Below are 26,239 nucleotides of genomic sequence, written 5' to 3'. Positions count from 1 at the left end.
TTTTAAAGGGTAAAACGGGGTATATTTTTATCTTCTTAAATTATAGCAATTTGGCCCCCTTTAATTTCAGGTAATGCATGTACTTACATCCAAGATAAGTACAATGTATTTATTGTTTCATATTTTTTTTGCAAAAAAATTTTTCGCTATTGAGGGGAGGGGGTAAGTTTGGGGAAGGTTTGTATGGTTAGGTTTAAGGGGGAAGGAGGGGTCAAATTATTATACTAAAATTTATAGAAATTGATTATAGGTATTTTTTAAATGGGAGTACAATGAAAAACATGAAACAAAATGCATTTTATTGATTATTTGCATTTAAATGAATTTAAATGGATGTAGGGGATAAGGCCCAGAGTTGATTTATTATTGGGGTGTTTCCCTTTGACGGGAGACATACCGGTCATCCCAGCGTATGGGAGACAAGTGGTGGGCCCAGTCTCAAGTCCTCCCCGTTCCAGTGATGGAGCTGGTGGGGGGTGGCTGAGGCTCATACCCCCCCCTACTATCTAAATATATCTGGGTTTTTAGTTTTATAATGACTTTTGTTTGTAAAAAAGCAAACCCTTATCTGAACTCCACGCACAGTTCCTGGTCAGGAGGACGGAAAACCGGTTAACATCTGGCCTAAAGAAAAAGGTTGCACCAAGCCTTGGCACACGGTTCAAAATTTTTTTTATGATACAGATTGTTTTTTGGACCGTTTCAAAAGGACTTTTCATGGGAAGTTTGTTGAAGTATTTCTTCTTTGAAGCCAAAAATACAACCACAAAAATAACCCAACCAATCAGTTCTCTTTCTGTGTAGGACCCAAGGGGGAAAGTGACATGTGTGTCTTTAACGGGGGAAAAGCTAAAAGGACGGGCCCCCATAGTGGAAACACCCTCCACAGTATCACAACCAACCTGCCCAGAAAACCCCTTTGCCATGGGCCAAATTTGGGGTGATCGATTTTTTTGAGTTTTTAAAATACAATGAGTAACAAAACTTAGCTACATTTTTAATTGTCCAATTCTTTTTTTAAATTAGAAATATTACCATTCCTTTAATTTTTCACTGTAAAAAAAAAAAAAATGAGTCTTTATTTTATACAACCCGATTTTTTAAATTTTTAAAAAACTTTCAGCCATCTTTTTTTTTTCTTTTGATGAATCAGGTGCTGTAATAAAAAAAAACATGTGATTTTTCCAGCCCTCCATGATCTGGGTACCCCGGTAAGAGGCTCTCTGGCCGGGTCGACAGTGGCTCTGTGGCTCGGGGGCTAACACTCAAAGGAGCCATTTGTTAGGCCCACAAAGCCCTGTTCGGCCTGGCCTTCTCCCCCGGCCAATGATTTTGCTCTTCACACTGGGGGCGATAAGAAGATCGTTTTTGACATTTCCCCAAAAAATTAAGAGAAAACATCACATTTAATATGCAGTTTGGACACTGGAGTTTGATTTCCAAGCTGGATTGTTAATGGGGTTTTCCATGGTGGCATCTCCACCCAAGGTGTTTTACATTAAACCAAGCAGGTGGAGTCTCCACTCCTGTATTGATTTTACTCCAGATGGGAGGACTGGGCTGGTTGTGGAGCTCAAGCATGGGACCCAGGTTGCTAATATGCAGTTGCAGAAACTCAGCGCACCGAGTTAAAATCCGCCACAGCTCCTAAGACGTCAGTGACCTGCATTAAGCTTCAGAACTCCACCTCAAGTTAAAGGTACAGCTATCTGTGTTATTTTGGACATAAGCATTTCTACAAGGCCACCCTCAGTTTAGGTGTGAGGTAATGTTTTTTATTCGACGAGCTCATTTCACTTATCATTCCAGAATGTAGAATAAAATATCCATGCAGATGTTTGTTCTTTAATTTTTCTGGTAACCTGACATATCTTAGAAATTCTGCAAATTAGATTAAGAATATATTTTAATTGATTAAAATATGTAACATGCAATGCTGTTTTATATGAAATTAGAAATGTCATTTCATTAGTTTTAATTAATTATATTTGAGATTTTCTTTTTTATTTTTAATTGTATTATTTTCTTAAATTATATGTATATACTTATTGTAAATCTTATGTAGTTAAATCTATTCAAAGGGAATTGTTATTTAATTATTCAAAATGTTCAGATTGAGAATAAATGTTGAATTGATTGATTGGTAACATGCAGTGCCCTTTTATATTAGATTTATATTTATTTATTTAATTTAAATTAATTTAATATAGTATTTTAATTAGTGTAAAATTATTGAGATATTTTTAATGTTTAATTATTCTCATTTTTATTAATGTTTTTTTAAATTATTTATATTTTTTATTTAACTTATAATTGTTGTAATATCTGATATAGTTTAAAAAGTATATTTCTAAGGAATAGTGTTATTTAAATTATGATTAAAAGATGCAGTAACATGCATTATATGGGAAATAATTGAATAAATGTACTTACTTTTGTATGTATTGTGATTCTTATTTAATATGTTTTTTTTATTATCTTTTTTTATTGTTTATTTTTACTTTCAATTTTTTTGGACATCTGAAAATTTAAAATGTTGCCCCTTTATTTCAACCATTTAAGATTTTAAACGCTCTGGTTATAGTTATTTAAAACCACCCTGTTTTTCCCCAGTCCCTAAAACATCCACAACTTCTCAATCAAAAAAAGAGGTTTTAGTAAAACTGGGGGCAGCAACGGGCCTCCATCCAACATCTACAGTCCCACCCGGTGTGCCAGGGTCTGAATTTCCTGGTGATGGGAAAAGAAATCACGGTCCACCTTCCTTTTCTAAAAAGATGTTACTTTTTCAGTCATATTTGGGTTTGCTCGGTTTATTTAAAGCCCCGTTTATAGCTTTTGTTTGGGTTTTATAGGTATGAATGTTTGTTTTTGTAGGGCTGCCGGGGTGCTCAAAAGGCGGAGGTCCACCCAAGACCACGCAAATGGAGAAATTTAGCAACGCGGTCGAACAGCCTAAACTTGGATATTTTTCCCCTCTTAATGATGGTAGAATCCCCGTATTGCCCTTTTTTTTTTTCTCTTTTCGTCATCTGTCTTCTCATTTTTTTTGGTTTTCGGGTTTTTTTCCCTCCTTTCTACGGTTTTAAAACCATGGTTTTTCTGATACTCCAAACAAAAAAGGGGGTTTTATTTACCCATATGTTCAATAAATGGAAAATTAATTACATGGGTAAATGTTTGCTTATTTTTTTTTTTAGGGGGGTATAGGTGTTTCAGGAAAGGGGAAAGGCCGACACAAACCGCTTCAGAGTCGGCCAAACAGCTTGGGCATCTTTTTACCTTACGAATGGTGAGGAAACTCTTCAAGCTTTGGGCCCCTACATGACTATATGACACCCAAAATCTTCCCAAAATTTGGGTTTTAATGTTTTTAAATTTCCCCTGTATTTTTTTGATTACAAATACAGTAAAAACTGATTTTGTGAAAAATTTTAAAAGTTTAAAAAATGTTTTTGTTTGAATATTTAAAATTTAAGTTATTCCCGTGATAAAAGCTGAATTTTCAGCATCATTTCCCAAAACTTTAGTGTCCATGATTTTCAGAAAAAACTGTAATTTGCTGCTCAAAAACATTTTCAATTATCAATGTTTAAAAACCGGTAATATTTTGTGAAAAACGATTCCTTTTTTTCCACGCTCAAAGAAATAAAAATATTTTAAACTCATGAAGCCTCTGTCCCTTTTGATCAATTTAATGCTCCTTGCTGATTAAAAAAAATTTAATTAAAAAAAAAAAAATCTATCTACACAAAATTTTTGCTAAAGACTTTTGTTACAAAAGGCACGACTGGGATGACAAGGGAAAAAACGTTTGTTCCCGGGATTTTAATCAACAAATTAGAGTAATAAGAAAACAAAACATTCACTTTTTCCAACATTGCATTTCCCGTGACTGACTTTGAATACCCACCTCATTTCCCTGGGGCTCCCCAAGGAAGACCCCTTGGGGACTCCAGGCAGTCGCTGTAATCCCTTGGTTCAGACTCCCCCCACCAACAAAGGAGTCCATCACTATCCCACCGCAACAGACTGATGTACAGAATGGCAGCAAGGTTGATTTTTTTTTTTTATAATCCGATATGTTTTTGCATTTATAGATTTCATTTTTTATCTGGATTGTCGACAGGTCAGAAGAATAACGGTCTCCGCAGGAGTGTGATGTCACAAGCACACTCCCTGCTGCTCAGTCTGTGAACACGTACAACAGCCCCGAGCCCGCTCAGAGGAGAGATCTGCCCACCCAGCTCACCTATGATTCGCCGGTCAGCGGAGCTCCTGCTGCAGCTGCACCAGGTGTGTTTGAATGGGCCACGATTAGATTAAAAGTCGCTTTAATGGGACACAGTGAGTGATGGATGTTTTGATCTAAAGCTCCAGCGGCGGCAGTCGAATCTGGAGCCGAGGGCCGTGGAGCTCCACTCACCTCCATTCAGATGAACTTTGTCCGTAATATGATCCATGAGGCACTGGAAGACTTCAGGTGAGTTAACTCTGATTAGGAAGTAATGTAGAGATGATTTAAAATGACTGTAATTTATTCCTGTGATACAAAGCTGGGTACTCAGCATTATTACTCCAGTCTTCAATTGTCACATGATCAGCAGAAATCTCATTCTAATATGTGACCCTGGACCACAAAATAGTTATAAAGGGGTCAATTTTTTTGGGGAAATGAGAATCTGAAGGTAGAAAAAAAAGAAAATGTTTAGAAAATCTCCTTTAAAGATGTCAAATGAAGTTCTTAGCAATGAATATTACTGATCAAAGAAATTAGAACATTATATTTCACGGTGGGGAACAAATATCTTCATTGACCATGATCTTTTACTTAATATTCCAATGATTTTGGCATAAAGAGATTGATCATTTTGGCCCATACAGTGTATTGTTGGCTATTGCTACAAATATATTGCTACTTCTGACAGGTCTTGTGCTCCCAGGGTCACGCATATGGTAATTTGATGCTCAAGAATCATTTTATGGCAATATTGTCAAGTGTGTTGAAAAAAAAAGTTAACAGTTGCTTAAAATTTTGTAGAAACTACTGCATTTTCTTCTTCATTCTTGATAAATAGAAAGTTCAAAAGAACAACAATAATTATATCGTGAGAATCTTTTGTAAAGATAAAGATCTTTTTTAGTCAATATTTCAGTTAGATGTCAAGGGAATCATTTCTTGCTTTCATATATATATATATATATATATATACACACAATATTTTTTTTACTAATAAAACCACATATTCATATTTAGATACTCTTTTTGGAGTCATTTAGTCATTTTTGGCTGTTTGTTGTTGTTTCCCTCAGGGACACTTGTCATAGAGACATTATCCAGAATCCTACAGGTGGAGATGAAGTTTTTTAAACAGTTCTATATTCAGCTGGGTATATTTGTCTTTTACAGATAAAATCCTATAAAATAAGTAAAAAAAAAAAAAAAAAAAAAAAATTATTAAGCCACTCTTCTTTTCCAGAGATAGAATCCACGGTCACAGTGCAGAAATACTTTCAGTGAGAGCGACTCCCTCATCGAGGAGATAGAAAAACTGAGAGAGGAAAACAAAGCGACTCACGAGGCCAATTATTAAAGACACATCCATAGACGCATCTCCCATTTGTGTCAGTCTGGGATGCTACTTGGCGAGGAATCAGAGGGAAGGGACAGAGAGAAGCTCACGGTTCTACTAGATTGCCTTCACTCTCTGCAGACTTACACGCTCACTGTCTGCTTCTCCATTTGTCATATTGGCACACACTTTTGTATTTGTTTCAGAGTTATAAAGAGTGTTTTTTGTAAGATTTCTATGCCTTAAAATCAAATAGCAAAGAAGAGAACACACTTTTGTTTTTTTTTCAAAGCGTGTTTTGCTCACTTATCTATAGCATAGTTTACAGACAGAGTCATGTATTGGCACTTAGGATGTGTAATGCTTAGATGTTGTAGAGAGTGAAGAAACATCTCAGTGTGAATTTTGCCACTATGGATTGTGCTCCTTATCGTAATTTTTGTCCTGATTATTTTTGCAAACCACATGCCAAAAATGAGAGGGACACTAGTGATGTTGTAAGAGTAGCTTCAGACCGGTCTGTATTGGAGGTTATTTGAATGCCAGTGCTTTAATACATGACATTTTTGAATCAGTTTCATGTGCTTGGCAGCACATTTGGCAACAAAAAGCAACTGACTAACTCAAAACCATTATCACATACACTGTGCTCCTAATCCCTACAGTTATTAAGGTGTCTTCCTATGGACTGAAAACAAATAAATTGCCATCTGCATTCATCTGTAGCTGTGTTTTGTTTTCTTTCCGTTTCACTACAACCATGGCCAAAAGATATTTGCGTTTGGTTTGTTTTTACCTGGGAAGACTTTTATTTTATGTGTACGTCTATGTATTATAATAACATGTATGTGTGACAACCAGCCAGCTAGTGTATCGATTTTCCAGTTAAACCATTGGGGACTTGCCATTTTGACTTTGTGTATTCGATGACAAGAGAAGTTTTGTTTTTCATTGCGTCAAAGGGCAATTGGTGAGACATTAGCAAGTAAGTAGAAAAAATAAAGCCTGTGTTTTGATATTTCAGCAATATTTCTGAAAGCTCATCGTTATGTAATCTAGAAACTGAAGGTGTTTTTAATCGTCGTCCGCTTGGAAAAAGAAAGCCCTGGCTGAGAGTAAGCTGGGTCAGCTGAAGTGTGTTTGGCTGGAGATCAGGGGAATCTTTGGGAAATGGCCAGCCCACTCCGAGCAGAGAGGTAGTGCAGCTGTACAAAACTGTGAGTACACTGCCCCCTTCTGCCCTTAAATGCCGTGAAACAAACCTAACAATTACACATATTCACTGATCTACTTTTCATTCTTCTTGACTGTAGCAATCCGTTTTTGAATTTTTTTTTTGTTTTTTGAGTCAAAAGTCAAATTACACAGCGTTTCTCCAGCTATTTTGATATATTGGCTTTTTATAAGTATAAATATTCACGTAATTGTACAAAAAAAAGAAAGAAATTTTCAGACTATATCAGTGCTGGTTGACAAAAAGAATTACTTTTGTAAAAAAAAAAAAAAAAACTTGACTAGAAAAGTATTCATTGCGTTAGTTTGACAATAGTATTGACAGTACAATCTTCCTAATATCGGTTAACTATATAGAATTCAGTCTTCATCTATAGTAAGGAAGGATAAACATATTAAAATTATGGAGGAAAAAAGAGCATTCACATCTGTGACTCCAGGCATTAGAATTCGCAATCCTGTCTCCTCTTCACAATGATTCTTCTGCTGCTTGGAAGTTGCTGTTTCTTGGACGGGAGTATCCGAAGGGAGCCGACTATTTCAGAGACAGACTGAGGGCTGCGTTTGCCAAGAATAAAGATGTGAGCGACCCGAGAGATCAAAGAGCTCATCAGCCGAGGAGAATTCGTGGTGAAAGAGCTCGAGCGCTCTATTACCTCGGAAGTACAGAGCCTTGAAGAAGCGATATTACGAAACAGAGTGAATAAAAATCACATGCTGCACACTGCTTGATATTTACATAAACGACAGAACAGCAGCGATGAATGACTGTAACAGCAACATATATTATCCCTAATTACACATTTATCGCTATTATAATAAAACAGACGAAAAAAATAAATAGCCGTGTTTATTTGAAAATCCAAATATTCAAGTTCAGCTATTGCCAGCAGGTTTTATTTGCCACTGGTGTGATACAGTCATGTCTGATATGTTTTAGAAGGATCTTTCTAAATAAAAAACAGTGTAGCAGTCTGCCTTATGCTAGTTCAAACGTAGACAATATTTGCATTTAAAATCATTTAATAGAACTCAAATTAAGACTGTTTAAAAGTCAAATAGGGTGACACTTGTTGACCAGCTGTGAGGTAGATACACAAATTCTGAAGTTTATGTAGCTCCAAAGGAAAAACCACCACACACTCTGATACATCCGCTCTGCCAGAGATGGGACATGTGGCGTTCTCCTGTAACAAACACAGAAAATGATTAGGAAAAACACCGGTGAATTATGGGATTATGTTGTTAAAACAAGCTGGACCTTAAGCCAGCGATTACGATGCATTTGACGTGGTAATGTCGATGAGAACATGGAAGGATCCTGAGTCGCTTTCACCCGCTTTGTATTCACTGGAAACAGATCTGGCAACTGTAAAGAGAGTGTGAGTTGCAAACTATTGCATTATGGGAGATCTCTCTCTTTGTTGCATCCAGTTCTGTGACTTACCTCTGTCTTTTCCTGGCGCTGTGTGCTTTGAGGTCGACGCTGTTTATGGGCAGCCGTTCGATCTGAAGCCTTTGTCCAGAGTGTTCTGGGCTACCAGCACCTTATTTGCTCTCGACCGCTAGAAGAGAGGGCCTGACAAAGCAACAAACAGTATCAGAGATACAAGACAACACTTTAGAAGTGTAGTCAAGCCGCGGGATTTCTGTGAATTAACAGGAGACTCAAACCTCATAATTATTTCCCTTGCTGTCATCAAACATATCCAATCTACCAGTGCCCAGAGAGCTTGTCTGGGCGGTAGGGAATTCTGAAGTTCTTCGGTTTGACCGCGTCCGTTCGCCTGTCCAATCAAAAGATTATATATATTTTTAAAAAACTTTACATCTTTTGATTTGGATGTAAAATAAGATATTTTTTTTTTTTTTTAAATAAATTAATACTTGTATTCAAGCTTAGATGCAAAAGTGACGAAAACGCTTTACATTCAAATAAATGCGTTCTTTTATGCCAAGAATCCAGAAAAAATATTTCAGTTTTCACAAAAAATAATGCGCAGCAGAGACTCTTTACAATATTTATTATTAATAAGACACGTTTCTTGAAGGATCATCTGACACTGAAGACTGGAGAAATGGCTGTCAGAAAATTCAGCTTTGCCATCATATGAATTATTTACATATTAAAATATAATTTTAAATCATTATAAATTCGTAATAATATTTCACAATATTATAGTTTTGAATAAACATATACAGTCTTGGTAGACATAAAATTACCTTTTTATTATATAACAATATCTTTTTATTTATTTATTGTGATTTTAAGTAATGTGTTATTTTTCTAATTTATTATTATGCAATTTTATTGTTATGTTTTTTAGCATGTTGTAAGCATTAAGGTGTAAGAAAGGCAGACTACCAGATAAAATGTATTATTATACAATATATAAAAATTACATAATTATTGTAATTTCAAATTATACTATAGAATATGTTGTATAATATCTGTTATTTGGTTGTTTTGAATTATTAATAAAGATTTATTATATATATAGTAATAGTTTTTGTTTTAATATTATTTTGGGTGTATGCTGTGTATATTTATTATGTATATATAATTACAAACACATGCATGTATACATTTAAGAAAAATATGTTATGTTTATATATTAAATATATTTATATATAATATAAAACTATAAGAATATAAATATATAAATGTATATACATGTAAATATTTTCAAAAATATTTACTGTATGTGTATGTATTTATATATACATAATAAATATACACGGTACACATACATATAGTATGTAAACAAAAACTTTTATTTTGGATGCGACTTGATATCTATGATTAATCATTGTGACAACACTACTAATAATATTTTAATGTTTATATCACATATATTATATATTATGATGATAAACAATATCTATAAACCAATTCATATTTATTATAATTAATATTTCATACACATTTATAATTCATACTAATATGATTTTGAACATTTATTAAAACCTGCTCTTAATTCAAAATGAAATCATCAAGACAGAGATTGGCTGGTGTTTGGTGACTCTACGGGGTTGCTCTCCAAAGATGACCTGCTGCAGCTCTCTGAAAGCTCAGAGTGGTCCGTGTAGAGAGAGATGCAGAGTTGATCACTGAGGCCCAAAGGAGAAATCCAGCCCAAGCCAGCACTCACGGATCAGCCTGCAGAAACCATCCATTTTTGTTTGAGTATGATCACGCAGCAGCATCATTCAGTGCTCCAAATAAAACAAACTGACCATGTAGTTTGTTTCTGTTCTGTAGCCTCTGCTGCTCCATTAAGCTCCTCCATATCAAACTGTTTCCTGCAAACACCAGAATAACAGATTTAGTCACTTCTCTGTTGTTTCTCCATAAGGATCAGGAGAGTGAGAGCTTACAGATCCTGAAGGCTCCCTGGCATCACGCTTCATCCTCAGCCATCTGAGCGGTCGCGAACCATGCTCTCCAATCATGACATCATCAGCATCATCCTCTATGATGACAATATCTTCTGGTATCGGACATACAGGCCAGAACTTGCTGGTTCTTGCATTCTCTCTCTTGCTATAAAAAAAAAAATCTTACTTTATAGAAAAGACATTGAGCAATATCCTCCTGACATTTAAAGACATAGTTGATCCAAGATGCGGATGAGCTTGTCTCTTCATCAGAACAGATTTGGAGAAATTGTAATCGATAAAGGAGTCATATCTTAGCCGGAAATGACAGTTTAAAGTGAAAACCGATGTTTTAAAAAGAAAACTTAATGATGGATTTGTTTATTACAAATACACAGCTTTCACTTCACAAGATGTTAACTTATGGATGAGATGTGTGGATTCACTTCTGATGTTTTTATCAGCTGTTTGGACTCTCATTGTGACGGGACACATTCACTGCAGAGCATTCACTGGTGAACAAATTTCTCCAAAATCTGTTCAGATGAACAAATAAAAAGCTCTAGTCTGGGGGGTGAGTGCATTTTCATTAACTATTTCTAGAAACGCGCGGATCCTGTTTATCCATACCTGCATCCAGCAGTGAAGCTTCATTCTCTATTGCGTGTAAAGAAGAGCGTGCTGATGTACTTTTTCTTTAGAGGATTTAGATTTGGTCTTTTTGGACCTCTGTTCCCTTCCATTGCTGGTGTTTAGTGTTTTTTTTTGCTTAGAGGGGTGACCCATTACTAGCAGCTCATGTAAATAAGCCGGATCACTAGTTGGATCCAGTGCAGACGTTGAAGACCCAGCTGAGGATTTGGGTTTTGGAAGAATGAGAAAGCAGCATGAGAAGCAGAGGGAGGTTGTTGGACGGTGGGAGACTCCAACCATGTAAAATCAGGGGTAAAAAGAGATCGCAGGCCAGTTACAACCGCTTGCTCCCCGGTGGAACAGTAGAGTGTCCACGCGAGTGTGCTTGCACTCGAGGTCCTCCAGCCTGGCGCCCGCTTCATCGCTCTCTGGGAGCTTGGAGTGGTGCTCATGTAACCTGGAATGTGTTCATGTCTTCTTTCCCATTTTCTTCCATCTGAACAGGATGATGTTGCTCAAACCAAGCATAAAAACATTTATGAATACACCCAAAAAAAAAAAAAAAAAAAAAAAAAAACTGAATATTTTCTAAAATCGGCATACTATGGAGTGTAAGTTAGCATACTGTTTTACTAATTTTTAAAAAATAGTATACTGCAGTATTATGTACTACTAATAACAAAATTCAGACTGCAGTCGATTTTACTGTTTAAATATTAAGTTACATTTGTATCATTAAGATAAAAAAATAAACCAAGAAAGTACAGCCATTTTTGCGTTTTTATAATAAATTGTTATTTTTCATTTTAAGTGTAAAATGACTTTTGCTAAATGTTATAAATAAATGATTATTTTTATTATTTTTACATAACATATAAATTACTTATTTTGCATGAATTGTAATTTGTTTTCAAATTGATAAAGTATATTTTGTCTTTTTATATTATACATGTAAAATTATCATTTAGCATTTTTTTTAATTTAATAGAATAATTGTAAGTAAATGGTAAGTGGTTTATATATAGGCCTATATATATACACACACACACTTCCTGATTGTTAATTTAAAAAATTGTATGTTTTTACAGGAAATAATTTTTTTTTAATTGGTATATTATATAATATATAAAGTGGTTGTTTTCATTTAATAATGCTTAAGAGTTCTTATAAGCACGGAAATGAAAGGTCAAGCTCACTGTATTATGGGTAACAGTAATCCTAAGTATGCTTTGTTGCATACTGCACATTTTGTAGGAAATGCTTATGAGACAACTAAGTATTTCTGTGCATAGAGAAAAAATCTTTATACCATGCAGTACTTCATGCATAATACAGAAAATAGAGTTGTGTTATAGTATTGCATTCTGCTCTTTCTCTCTTACCACCATTTCTGTAAGCTATCTTTCTAGGCATGGCGTTTTCTTCTGTGAATCAGGGGGCTATAAATTGAGGACAGATTCTTGTCATTGCTCATTATTATGAACTATCTACTACATAGCAAAAACACCAATAATTCATATCAATATTTACAAAGGAAAGGTTACCTAGGGGTCTCAGGAACAAAAGTGGGAGGAAAATTCCTTGAAAGTGTCCATTGTCTTCAAAAACAGGGGGTCAGTGTCATTCATCAGACAGGCATTATTCAGGGGAATCCGGTGTGTCTGGCTCCAGACAGGGGACTGCACAGAGGACTGCCGGGCTCCGAGCTCTCCTGGATCTCATCCATCTCTTCGACTCTGGATTAATGTATATATACTTTGGCTATAGCGGACAGACTGTGTGCGGATAAGTCTGGGAAGAGAAAACAATACAGGAAGATACATAAAAGCCTCTGTGTACACGCATTAAAGGCTGCATACTTACGCTCACTTTGAATGTAAATAGTCTATACTTCATATCTTATTGATATGTTGAAATGTAGTAGTCTTTTGCTAGTTAAAACAGCGTTCATTATATTCGCGATCCTCCGCGTGTGTTTGTGATAACAACAGTAAGTTACTGATGTGTGAAACTGATCTGTGATCGGCTGGATTCGACGTTTAATCCAAGACGCTGGTGAACGGCTTAGCAAGTCACATTGTATTGAGATCCTTGGAAATGGCCACAGTTTACAAAAACTCCGTGTTTATTGGCCAAATGAAATAAGGTAACTTTACTCACCATCTTTGCAGAAACACACCACTACGAAAAGCAAAAATCTTCTACAATACATCCGCATCAGCAAATAGCGAAGTCACAATGGAAAAACACCGCCGCCGAACTTCTGATTTGTCTTCCGGTTACGCCACCTCCGGTACATGGATCGTTGGGTTTGCATTTCAGCTACCCTGACATTTTACATTTTTACTTTTCTCATATTAAGAAATAGCATTGTTTTACTATATATAAATATATATAATGTTGTGTGTGTGTAAATATATATATATATATATATATATATATATATATATATATATATATATATATATATATATATACACACACACACATATATATATATGACTTGAAATGCAAAAACCTCTAAATCCGTCTGAAATTGTTTTATCAGGCTCCTATGAAAATATCACTGGACAGTTTTTGAAAATAAGGCATTCTACAACTCACTAACAACCTTTTCTTTGCCATTTAAGTGAAATGACTGAATCTTAACATAGGAGACTGATAAAAATGCTAATTTAAAAGAAAGGAAAAAAAAATCTCAAGACAAACTTGAGAGGATTATTTTTTTTCTTTAAATGCCCCCGTCTGTCTTTTTTGGGAAAGGTAATCAAATATATCGAGTGACCCATCTTTTTCACATATTTTATCAATCAAATACTCCTATATTTAGATTATCCCACCCTCTAATGCCATCTGGCTATTAACTAGCAAGCAAAAAGTAGAGAAAAAAACTAAGAAATTAATGCATAATAATAATAATAATAATATGTATAACTAACAACAAAAGTCCTTTAGTATGTCCCAGCCAAACTTTCAACAACATGCCTTAACACAAAAGCAAAGCGAAAAAATTAATTTATGAGCTCTTTAATATTGACACAGGAATAAAATTATGTACATATTATTATACAATTATGGGATTAAAATGAACAAACTAATGAAAGAAAAAAATAGAGACAACTTCTACATTCCTTTTAATAAAAGAAAGCTTCCTTTTAGAACGTGAAGGTTAAGTCTTGCACGGAACAGAAAGATGTTTCAGGAACAGCATGGACTGGAGGGACTCTCCGAACAGTGGCCATCCTCCTGTTGTTGCTGTAAAGATTAAAACGTGCAATTATCATAAATCTGTTCTTACATCAACTCTACTACTGAACTATCTACAGAAACTCCTTCAGTTTTCATAACTAAACCAAACCTGTCTTGCAAATGTAGTATACGTCAGATTGAAGGGTTATTTAAAGCAGACATCTGTAACATGCAGAGTCTAAACTGTGTGTGAAATCTTTTTGTTGAGGCACTCCACCGTGTCCATCATTATCTTCTTTCTGCAGCAGGGCCATCTCCTTTCTCAGCTCCATCTGGGTGCCTCTGCAGGAAGGCTTCGATGGCTTTTCTCCATCTCCTCCATGTTCTGCACATCTAATCAAAAGACCTCACTCGGTCCAGCCAAATGATGAAAAAAAGGGTCTCAAGTTCAATTTCAAATCATTAAAGAGATGACGGCATCTGTGACCTTGACAAACTGCTCATACAGGTCTTTGATGGTTTTCATTTTCTGGTTTTGCACGACCCCCTGGCTGGCTGCTGGAAGAGCTTCTGCTGCTGGCAAAAACAAATTCTGTGAAAACAGAAATAAGGGCGCTCAAAGGCCATGTGTGAGACGTTTACATAAACATCTCTAAATGTCTGCTAGATATCCTGAAAAGCTGCTTTGTATTTTTCACAAGACCCTTAATCCTTAGAATATTTCCTCTCCCTGAGTGTGATGTCATTGCCCCCAGAATGACACGCTTCGACTTTCACAACTTCTCGACTAGATTTTTCTAATGCTTTTATCCAGCTGACTTACTTATATATATATATATATATATTTTTTTTACACCTAACATGTGTTCCTGGGAATCGAACCCACAACCTTTTATGCTAAGCAATCTAAAAGCTCCCCACCACTGAGCCACAGGAACCACTTTCTACATTCAGCTTCTCCTCCTGCTCCTCAGAATTCTGAAACGCTGGTCTCCCACTGCTGGAGCACAGAGAGAAACTTGCTGAGAATAATAATCTTGTGTCAGCTTCTGCCTGCTAAGAATACAAAACATTTATGTGTTTGAACACCACAGAAAAAATGTCTCATTTATCATACAGTGCACTCACTCACCTCTGATTCTGCTGAGTTTTCCACATTTGCTCTAGTTTCTGAGTGCTGCCCTTTAAGGAGTTTTTGTGAGAACCTCCAAGCGCTTTCCTTTTGGTCTGCATGGCCTTGCTGATGTCCCCAAATAGCCATTCAGTCATCGTTTATGAATACAAAACAGTATTTCTCTCAAAGCCAGTTATATTCATTTGGAAAACATGAAATATGTGCTAATATTATTGAAGTGACAGTGGTTAACTTCACTTACCACCAAATCTTTCCAGCATAGTTTTCTGAACCTCATTCCTGAGAGATAAAGGACAACAAATGATTTTTTGTTTTCAGAGAAAGGGCTTCATACATTCAGCCAGGAGTATATATTTCAGCACTCTACCCCACACCTGCAGTATGAAGATCATTGTCTTCAAACGAATCTGCAGATCTTTTCTAATATCAGCTTTGTCAATGATTGGAAAGCCAGTAATGCAATGTAAACAAATGAGAACAATATACAGACAAGTTTTACAGCTACATCATCTCTTATATGTATATATAGACTCTTGTACAACAATTAATTCATATATAATCCTTCAATATTATTATATCTCTTTTATTAGCCTGTTAATACATTTACATTTCTAATTAATCTCTACTTTGGAATACCGATGGTAAATATCACGGTATAGCCTCTAATGCCATCACTTTACTCACCACCAAATATGTTTTTGTAAAAGGCATGATAAAATACACAGACAACACATTCATCTCTGGCATCATCGTCGGACAAACTTCCTTTCTTTTCCTCCAGAGTACCGAAGTCAAACGCCTCGTATCATGTGGAGCTGTCGGTGTGTTTGGTCTTCTTGTCTTGTTTTCTCCCCGAAGCTGCCATCTTCGCTTATGTGAAATAGTATCTGGCTGTGGTCTGGTCTATTTAAATATAAGCAGCAACAAAATACAAACCCAACATGTAAAAACCAATTAAATAATTGATCGATCATGATATCGTTCAGCTTACTTCTTTTTTAAATAATTAAAACACTACGTGAAAATGATTGAAACCAGATACTATAGCTTATATAAAAAGTGTTTTTGGCGCACAAAAAAAATAAAACATTATCGCATAAACATATATTCTTCCCTTTCTAGTAAGGTCATGTTCTCGAATTTGAATCACCTGTAAGTTAACGCTACCTGAGTGAGAGTGGTAAGGCGGGTGTGGATCTCTATAACCAATCACTGCATAGTTCAGAAAACTATCCGGAAATGTATTGACTTCTCACTATTGTATGTTATTACCTTGCAAGTATTTAGAGAAATTTTAAAATATTTTGCTTCACTTTTAACAAAAAACCAACAGTTTGACGACGGTTTGAACTTCGCTATGTCTCTGAGGCGTTTCCCGCTGTTTAATTTGAGCGCCGAGAGATCTCACTGCCGCTGATCACGTGCTGCATTTTTAATGACCAGAGGCACTTCATAATATATTAAATATTAGTCTAGGGGAGGCTAAAATAAATTATTTATCATTTAATTAATCGGATCTGGAAAACAAGTAAAAAAAAAAAGCCAAAACTGGTGAAGCCGATTTTCTCCGCTGGCTCAATGCTTTTATTTTAATATGTCATATATACAAAAAAGATCTTAAAAAAGTGGGGGAAAACAAATGGAAAAATTATGACATTTAATGTCAAAAGGTATGTTGGATCTGAGATATTGAGTGTAATGCACAGTATGCCAGCCACAGCTTAGTTTTCATACAACACATATTCAAATTTTTATATGTGCAAAATGACAGACAATTCACGCGCAGGTCAAATATCAAACTTCTCCTCGCATACATAGTGTCCATTCTCCTCATAATCCTCTCGCGTGACCACCATCTCTTCAAAGTCAGGGTTTTCAGCCAATAACTTTCCTCCTTCCCATGGGTAACAAACAGGACTGAAACAAAAGACAAATATTCAGTCTAGATGGTAGAAACATATTATTGCAATCACTCTTTCAAAACATACTTCTGTGGCAGAGCAACAGAAACTTGATATTCTACAGGAGCGAGTGCCCGGACTTCTTTGTAAACCCGATCTCTGTATCCAGGGAACAAGGCGTTGCCGCCAGTAAGAACAATGTTCTTGTAGAAGTGGGGCTGCATCTCTGGACATAAAAAGAGCCTTATATTAGAGTTTAATACTTTTAATGCATTAACATTTTAAATCTCACATGCATCAAATGAGAGGCAGCCTACCTTCTGGCATGTTGTTAATGGAGTTGACCAAAGCCTCAGGTATACCCATCTCCTGAATGCCAATGTCAGAGGGGTGAAAGAGCATCTCTGGCACTGCAAACCTCTCATTGGTGAGCCGCAGAATCTGCTCCCCAGTTTTATATTTGCCAGTAAAATTCATCTCCTCTCTAGGCTGCAGCACATAAAGAATAAAAAGTACAAAAGCAAGTATTGCGTTTTTATTTTTCATAATCAAGGATAGGGTCACAAGAATAGAGTTGCAGTATTCACAAACCGTTATACATCTGCTTACCTTGCAAAATCCCTTTTTGATGGAGCTGAAATCCGGCAGGACATATTCTCTCATAACTGTATTATCTTCTCCTTTCAATCTGTGAAATCAACAGAATTAATTATACTAATTAAGCTATGCTTTAATTATACTAGCTGCATTTATTTGATCAAAAATACAGTAAAACAGTAACATTGGTTTTACTGTCACTTTTGATCAGTTTAATGCATCTTTGCTGAATAAAGTATTACTTTTGTGTTTGTACTGTATGTTTATGTACAGTATATGTGCACAACAACTCAGCTTATCCAAACTTACCACAGCAGTCTCCATGTCCTTGTAGAAATCTTGTGACACATAACACACATCTTCCCTGACCTGATTGATCACATAAGTCTCATCCATCACATGCAGCTGCCTTTAATACAAAATTGTCACAAGCTATAACCTAAGAACTGGCAAAGAATTTACTGCATTTAAATGGTACAAATCGCACCTGTATGAAATGATCTCCTTCAAATGGTTGGTGAGAAGCCTCCCTACATTTATCCTAGAAAATGCAAAGAGATTACTAAAGATCTTCAGTGCATATAGAATTATACAGCATTAGATTATTAGCAGCTCACCTGCAAATGCCCTCCTTCATCTTTTCTCCTTCAATGAGGAACAATGCTGGAGGAGGCCGTCCACCACAATGCAACACAACTCATGCGTTATTCTCATGGAAGCAACGATGAGCACTCCAAAGATCCAGCTTGAAAAATGAAATTTAATCTGATTTTATGAAAAATCATCTGGTAGCATTTCCTAAGCTAAATTTAGGCTCAACAAACTTACTTCCATTAATTCTGGAGTACCGGACTGGAACTGATAGTCTTCAAATAAAATCTCATTCATGGATTCCCTGAATTCATTTTGAAGGTGAAGTATGGTTCTTGTATCACAGTCATGGTATTCCGTAAAGACCACTGCATACATATATTCAGCACAGGCTGAATATCTCTTATACTGCACAAAGTTATGAACTTAAGCAATGGCACAAAAGTTTGCAATCACATTACAGTAATCTTAAACATCTCTTTCCAAACAGATGATCCCAGACTTTGCGCGCTGCACATCCCAGTTTGCCAAGATACCCTGATATATATAACAAGAGATAATTCCAAGACACACTCCGTTTTATATAGCTTGCAGAGACGTTTATAATTCATATCGAGGCCATACCTTTTGAAAAGGGGAAGGATGCAGAAGAGTCCAGACGGGTCTTTGATTTCATCCAGCTGGATTAGCAGTGAATGCTTTTCAGTCTGGAGGTCTTCGAACGGAATTGGCAATTTGGGATAACACTAATGAAAGGGGAAAATGGGTTTAGCTCAATATAACGAATGTAAATCAAATGTTTTAAACAATAAGGAATGCATAATAATACACTGTACCTGACTTTCTCATACTGTACCCGATTTTAGCGAAGTACGCACCATTGTCTAAGACGAGCGTTGACATTTTAACATCACAAGTTGAGTTGTATAAATGTGTTAAGGTAAGTTATAAAGCAAAGCGCATTTTTAATTTAGAATTCTAAGTAAACATTTGGTAAATGAACATGCCGCTCTATGTGCGTCTTCTTCTGTGCTTCAGATGCTGAAAGTCTGAAAGCAGTCCATGCATACCGCCCCCTACCGCTTAGGAGGACGTTTGTGTGCGATAGATAGGCTTCCCAAAATGTAACCAAAAAACAAAGACAGACGTAAATTTAACATTTATTTGTACCTTTTGGGGAAAATACAACAACTTTGATTTCTAAATACTGCACATCACCATAATTACATACAATCATGTAAGACAGACAACACAAATAAAAACACAAAGGCTATTGAAGCACAGCAGCATCCAAGCTCCCTCTTAATTTGATTTCAATAGTATTAAACAGTATGTAATGCTCCAGTTCATTTTTTTCTTGGCACAATTCACAGTAAATTTTGCAGATCCTCTAAAAAGACAAGTCGATCAGTGGAGCTGCATTCTCAGCATTTTCTTTCTTGTCCTCTGGACTCCACTTTATAAGAGGAGAGCTCAGATCAATTAACTGGAGGAAAAGAAGTCAACAATTACAAATTAATTTAAATATACATTATAAGTACCTGATGAATGAAAGCAATATAAGAATGCACATTACAGTTTAAAAGTTTGGGGTCAATTTATATATATATTACTATCTTTATTCACTAAGGACACATAGGAAGACTGGGGATTTATAATTTATAATGTTCTAACACATTTGTATTTTATATAATATAATATAATATCTTTCTCCTCTCACCTGTCCTCCCCAAGGCTTTCCAGAGGAAGTCTTGATCAGGTCTGGGGTATTGGAGAGATCAATTAGCAGCTTCTCTGATGACTGAAGTGCTGGTGCAGGTACGTCCACGAGCAAAACCTACAATTGTAACATTTTCAGATCTGTTTAAGGTTTCTTCTAACGCATGTAAAATAAAATCCTTCCAAATAGAGTTTATTTCACCTCTTTAACTTCCTTTTCTCTGAGACCTGCAGGTGTTTTTGGGTGTCTGCTGAGCTTGGAAGTGCTGGGGTTTGATGTGACTTGAGGGGGCTCTGGATCACATGAAGGCGAATTAGAGGTTCTCCACAACTGCTGGCTCGCAGGCAGGAGGTTCCTCAGGCTCATCCTCCATATTAAAGACCAGGGAGCAGAGCTGGAGGTCAGCTGGAGGGCAGGTCTCCTCATTGGACGCTGAAGTTTGCTTTTCTTCCAGACTCTCATGTTCCTTCATGTTTTCAGGGCTGTAAAAGCAAAGTTTGACTTTATACATATAAAGAGATTGTGACACGCTATGACGTGATTTAGAGATTTAGATTTAGATGCCGTTTAAGAGCCAAAAGTACCACCTTGAATGAGTGGCCGCTTGGCTGGAGCTTGATGAGTGCTCTGTGACCTGGGAAGGTTTACTCAGACGTGACACAAGTCTTGGGTGTAAGTGCAGGGATGCCAGAGATACGGCGGTTGACTGGGGTGGGAAGAGCTGATGGTCTCCGCATTTTGCTCCCCATAGCGAGGGTGCAGGGGGCCCCAATGGAGGCCCCAAAGATGATCAAAATCGAAAGGGACATTTTTAAAAAAAAGAAAATTTTTCAAAAGAAATGAAAATTTGGAATATTTAAAATATTACCTCTCCCAACTGCATGCCAATTCTTTGGTTATAAACGGGGGACGTAGGCAGAGGAAACTAAAAAACTAAAGTTCTATACTTAATGCAAAATGTCCTGATTAAATACCAAAAAAAAATATAAATAATTCCGGGGTCAAGTTCAGGCAATTTCACCCCAAAAATCAAGTCAATGAAAATCATACATTAGTTTAAAAAAAGTTTTTCCCCCTTTTGTAAAAACCATTTAGATTTTTTTTAATCATGATTTTTTTAAAAAATTATTATAATAATATTTTATTATTTTATATATATAAATTTTGTGCAAATTGTCATATTGAAAGTCTTTCAAATCAAAAAATAAAAGGGTGTTGCACAAAAAAACCCATAATACAATATTAAATTAATGTTAAAAAATTTGTTAATATAAAAAATACAGAAATATTATCTATATGACAAAAATTTTAATCTAAGTATTAATGTAATTTTAAGAAATTTTTAAGATATAAACTTTAATTTTTAAAAATACTATTTAATGAAAAAAATAATTGGGAATTCATCAGGGGTTTTAAAGAAGAATTAAAAATAATTGAAAAACATTAGTATTAGAAAACCGTTTCTTTTTTTCTGCATTTAAAAAAAAAAATTTTTTCCCTTAATTTTAGTGCCCCAAAAAAAAAAAAAAAATCATAAATTTTTTTCAAAAATTTGAATGGATAAAAAAATAAGTTTCCTTTGTTTATGGTTTGTTAATACAACTTTTTGAAAATCGGGAATCTAAAAAAAATTAAGTTTTGATATATTTTAGGAAAAAAAAATATTTTCAGGGAAAAGACTTTACTAATACCCTAATGTTTTTTTGGATAAAAAAAATTTTATCATTTTGACCCATAAAAGTTTTTTGGCTACAATTATCCGTCTTTTCTGATTTTTTTGGGGTCCGGGGTCACACTATGTTTTTTATTATGTAAATTTTTTTAAAAAAAAAAAAAAAAAAAAAAAGTTTTAAAGGGCTAATTTCCCAAGGGTATGAATCAGGTTTTGAGAGATTTATCCTGTAGTTCCCATTCTTAACATGACTGTGTTTTTCTCACCCTCTGATTTCCGAACCCCCCCAGGGAGTTTGGGGGTGTTGGCACCAGGGGGCCTTTAAGGGGGGTTTCCTCTAAGAGCACTTCCCCTTTAGCAGCAGAGCAGGGATGTGGATTTTGAGGTTTTTTTCAGCTGATTTTTGCTGGGTCAAAGGGGGAGGGGGGGGAAAGGATCTTTTTCTTAAGGGAGCTTTAACGGGCTGGGAAAAAGTTCGACACCCTCCCCCCCGTGTAGAGATGGGGTCCGCTGCGACAGGGGGGTCTGGGGTTTTTGGTGAAACAGAGGGGTTTTGACCAGTACGGGAACCTGTCCATGCTGAGGAACGGGGCCAAAGCTTTAGGCGGAGTTCAGGAGGAAAAAAAACGTTTTTGGTGAAGGAAGAATTGAGAAGTTACATAACCACAATGGCAGTAGAGCCCAAAATTTTTAAGACTACTTTCATTTTTAAAGTAATTACTCCAAAGTAAAACCTATGGGGGTCTTTAAATGGGTTTTGGCATCACAACTCATTATTCCTTTGATTATTATCCATAGGGGTTTCCCTTTTGAAATTTTCAATTAAAAATTTAAAACATTCAAAAACTATTTTTATTTAAAAATTAACTATAGCATTATTGATAAGGGTATAAAAGGGCACCTTTACCCGGGGGGACTTAAACTGAGTTAATGCTGGACACAGATGAGGAAAAATGAAGTGTTTTCCCCCCTGCGAAGAGTTTTAAAGGGGAAGTTTAAAAAAGTAATTGTAAAAGTATGTGTTTAAAAATGAAAAAATTTTTTAAAAAACGTAAATCAAATTTTCTCCCCCAAGGGTAAAAACACTCTGAAAAAACACAAATCATTTAAAAAAAAAATTAATTTATTGGGAAAGTTTAAAAGTTAAATGCAGAAAAAATTTTAATTTTTTTTGTTGTTTTTAAATAATTTTTTTTTAAATTTTTTCTTACTTTTTAAATTTTTTAAAATTTAAAATCCCAAATAAAATGGGGGAAACGGTGTGAAATATTTAGAAAACAAAAAATTTTTCAAAATTATGTCTTTTTGTTTTCGTTTTTATTCATGACGTTTGAAAAAAAACAAAACAAGTATTTTTTTGACCAACTTTTTTCTGGAAATAGGTTAAAAGATCCCCAAAAAAGAACCTTTTATCACAAACTTCAAAGAGCCCAGCTCTAGTTTTCATTTACGGCTTTACCCCAAAAACCCAAAAATCTTAAAAAAATTTATTTTAAAAATAAAAACACCAAAAAATTAATTTTCTTTTGGGGGAATAGATTTAGGGGGGTTTTTTTTAAAAAACGTAGTTTGCTGGGGTTTTTTACAATATGCCACCGGGTTTCCTCTGTTCCACTTCTTTTCCCCGGGGACGACTGAAATGTGGAAATGGTTTAAAACCGGTTCCCCAACCCAGCATCGTTTTGAGGGGAACCGTTACGGGTTAAAAAAGTTTTCTTTTAATTTGCACAGTGGGTAACGTTAGTTTTCTTTTACCCAAACCCTTTGGTTCAAAAATTTCCCGATAAGGTCTGTTACTTTTTAGCTTGGGGAATATTTTATTTGTCAAAAAACACACTTCCTTTAAGGGCCCCCACCTTAAATTAAACCACATAACCATTTATATTTACAAAGTAATTTTTCATAAACACGTTATCCCGTCCCCCTCTCTCTCTCACTTCGCTTCCTGTCTACTCACTGTCCTATCATAAAGGCAAAAACGCCAAAAATAATTAAAAAAGAAAAAAAGAAAAAAAATTGTTGGAAAAAATATTCTACAGTGAAATAAAATTTACCCACAAATTCTCTCTGTTGCTTTCCTACGTGCTTTTTCTATTCTTGTATTGTTTACTGTGTAAATTTCCGTTAACATCTTATTACATTTGTTAAAACCATTAACATGTCCCACAATGATAATATCTGCAGTAAATAATAATATACTCCATATTACCATCACAATAATGTCATAAACAGCATCTTGACAAATTCAGGGGACTTGCATGGTGTGTTTGAGTCTTTGTCTGCGATTTAAGGAGGTGGGTGGATCAAACTGATAAAACACATTTAAGCATAGCCTTCATATTGGTTGATTAAAAAAAAAAATCAAGACAAAAATGAGCACAATGTACACTGTAAACCAGTTAATATTTTCATTCCCTTAATACACCTTGAATGTCTCATTTTTGCAAGTGCAGTTAATTTACTTTTCATGAAATAACAGGCATGTAATCAATTTACTTTTACCGTCCAGCCATACCCATTTAAAAATCTAATTAATTGAATTTACATAATCTAAGGAGTCCTAGCTTTCTATAAAATCAAAATCAAAACGGATTTAAGGCAATATTGCACCTTTAAAAGTTTTGCTCATTATTAAACAGAGCAGCAACTACACGTGAACCTTTTTCATCCAAATAAAATTTGTCCAAAACACTCCCCAATATTGTTTATCTATATGAACAGCCAAAACACCTTATATCAAAATATTTTAAGGAACAAAATATAAGAGGAAAGAATCAACATTTGAGCAACAATCGCTCATTCCCAAAAAGCAGGCCAAATGTGAAGAGAATGAAAGCAGCAAAGTGAAAGTGACGTGATTCAGCCAAGTATAGACCATACTCGTAGAATTAGTGCTCTGCATTTAACCCATCCGAAGGCACCACAGCATACAGAACATCATCACACCGTGAACACACCGAGTAGCGGGGCAGCCATTTCATGCCACGCCCAGAAAGAAGTTCATGTCCATTAGCAGCACCTGTGTCGCGTGGCATTAAAGGTGAGAGAGAACTGTGCCATGCACTCCCCAATCTACTACCTGTCAAGCTCGAGACTGGGAACTCACAACCCTTCGATTGTGAGTCCGGAATTTCAACCATTAGGCTACCTAATTTCCCGTGAAATAAAACAAAACAAAAACAAGTAAATAAGTTTGCTTCTTTTCCAGTTCACTATCAGAGTCCAGAAGCTCTGATTTTGTACTTAACGTGTCCCGGTTGTTGACGGATCTGATGTAGGGGTGGTAGTGGATTATAGAGAGGTTTCCAGACTGCAGTACTTCCAGGACGGGGCGCAAAAGGATAGTTTTCGCCATGTCTTTAGCGGCCGATGGAAGCCCTGTTGTCAGATGCGTTGTTGTTCTGATTTAGGATAAAAACTAGAGGCAGTGGGGAAGTGAATCTTGTTTCGCTTAGTAGGTGCATCGGCCCTCAGGGTCTGTGTCATCGCGATGAGAGGGATGGCTGGTTCTGAATCCTCAATACGGAACTCTGGGCACGCCTAAACAGAATAGAGCTGCGAGACTTTGGCGCTCTCCAGGCCTCGTATACATAAACCTCGGAGCATTAACCACACGAATCTGAAGAAAGCTAAACAAAACCAAATAGACATCAGAGGTCGAGGCACTTATTAACGAAACAAACTGCAGCACCCCTGTTAAAGTGCTTTTGCTTACCGCATTTTATTGGTTATTTTGGCCAACTATCCAGTGCGCGTTATGGTTTCACAATGTTGAAGGCACAGCCAATCACGGACATATCTGTTGATTTCTTAAATCAGTGAGGCATTTAAGTTCCACTCACAGAATCCACTCACCGCCTCAAATCGCCAGAGTTTTGCTCCTGGCATTGTGTTCAGCATCAGTCATCTCATTATAACAAAGTGTTGATGCGCTGTGCAAATCAGAGAACTTTATTGATAATAGCTAACGTATCTTTGTGAGATCGCCATGATGAGTGACAGCTTTTAGTGATTGCGAACGGAGCCTCTGCACCATAGCAACGATGTCTATATATATAGTTACAGCACCTCACAAATTTAAGAAGCACCTCAGTGATTAGATTCTGGAACCGGGTCCCTGTCTACCATTTAGAATTTGTTGAAATTATAGTTTAACTCATTCATATTTCTTTTTATAATGGACTTTACATTTAAGATGGTCAAACTGGGTCTGGGACAAATCATACATTTAAAAATAGCAAAAGTGTGCCAAAAGACACTTTTAATTTCCCCACTAAAAAATTAAATCAAACTTAGATTTAAAGGGGATAGTCTAACGGGTTTGAACCACATGAGGGTGAGTAATTAATGACAGACTTTCATTTTTGGGTGAACTATCTCAAGGCATGAAATGAAAGAAACCTCATTTAGTACCTGTGTCTGAATTCCTGTTGAGACCCCCTGCACCAGAACCTGCCCCCTTCTTAGCTCCATTTCACGCGGTCGATTCATCCAGGTCTTCCATCTCCTCCAGCGCCTTATCTTCAGGGATCTCCTCCTTCTTAGTGCCATGACCTGTTGGGCCATCAGGAACTTCAGGCTTAATTTGTCGGAATGGTGGTTACCCAACTGTGGGTC

The 26,239-nt window shown here is 35.9% G+C and overlaps 1 protein-coding gene, 1 long non-coding RNA gene and 2 pseudogenes across 2 annotated transcripts; 1 reads left to right on the top strand and 3 right to left on the bottom strand.

Moving 5' to 3' along the window:
* The first annotated feature begins 1,455 nt into the window (after positions 1-1,455).
* On the top strand, positions 1,456-5,371 carry LOC122142360 (protein NEDD1-like). Its single transcript, XM_042752778.1, has 5 exons — positions 1,456-1,511; positions 3,938-4,055; positions 4,155-4,296; positions 4,375-4,483; positions 5,314-5,371. Exons 1-5 carry the CDS (start codon positions 1,456-1,458, stop codon positions 5,369-5,371), a joined length of 483 nt encoding a protein of 160 aa, XP_042608712.1.
* A 4,765-nt stretch (positions 5,372-10,136) lies between these two features.
* LOC122142359 lies at positions 10,137-16,006 on the bottom strand (annotated as a pseudogene).
* An 895-nt stretch (positions 16,007-16,901) lies between these two features.
* Positions 16,902-19,309, bottom strand: LOC122133998 (annotated as a pseudogene).
* A 131-nt stretch (positions 19,310-19,440) lies between these two features.
* Positions 19,441-20,215, bottom strand: LOC122134203. Its single transcript, XR_006158613.1, has 3 exons — positions 20,152-20,215; positions 19,951-20,067; positions 19,441-19,716 (listed from the first exon to the last, which is right to left on the bottom strand). It is a non-coding gene; the product is annotated as an uncharacterized LOC122134203 (long non-coding RNA).
* Positions 20,216-26,239: the final 6,024 nt, after the last annotated feature.

The sequence above is a fragment of the Cyprinus carpio genome, chromosome B25 (assembly GCF_018340385.1).
Source record: "Cyprinus carpio isolate SPL01 chromosome B25, ASM1834038v1, whole genome shotgun sequence".
NCBI lineage: Eukaryota > Metazoa > Chordata > Actinopteri > Cypriniformes > Cyprinidae > Cyprinus > Cyprinus carpio.
Note: the sequence above shows the minus strand (reverse complement) of the source record. Positions and strands in the feature narration are given on the sequence as shown.

What these genes read in the sequence shown, in the direction of transcription:
- LOC122142360 (XM_042752778.1), top strand. Translation starts at nt 1,456, where the DNA reads ATGGGGTTTTCCATGGTGGCATCTCCACCCAAGGTGTTTTACATTAAA. An exon ending in TTTTACATTAAACCAAGCAG is followed by an intron (nt 1,512 to 3,937) that starts GTGGAGTCTCCA and finishes GGGCTCCCCAAG; the next exon opens with GAAGACCCCTTGGGGACTCC. An exon ending in TCCTGCTGCAGCTGCACCAG is followed by an intron (nt 4,297 to 4,374) that starts GTGTGTTTGAAT and finishes TTTGATCTAAAG; the next exon opens with CTCCAGCGGCGGCAGTCGAA.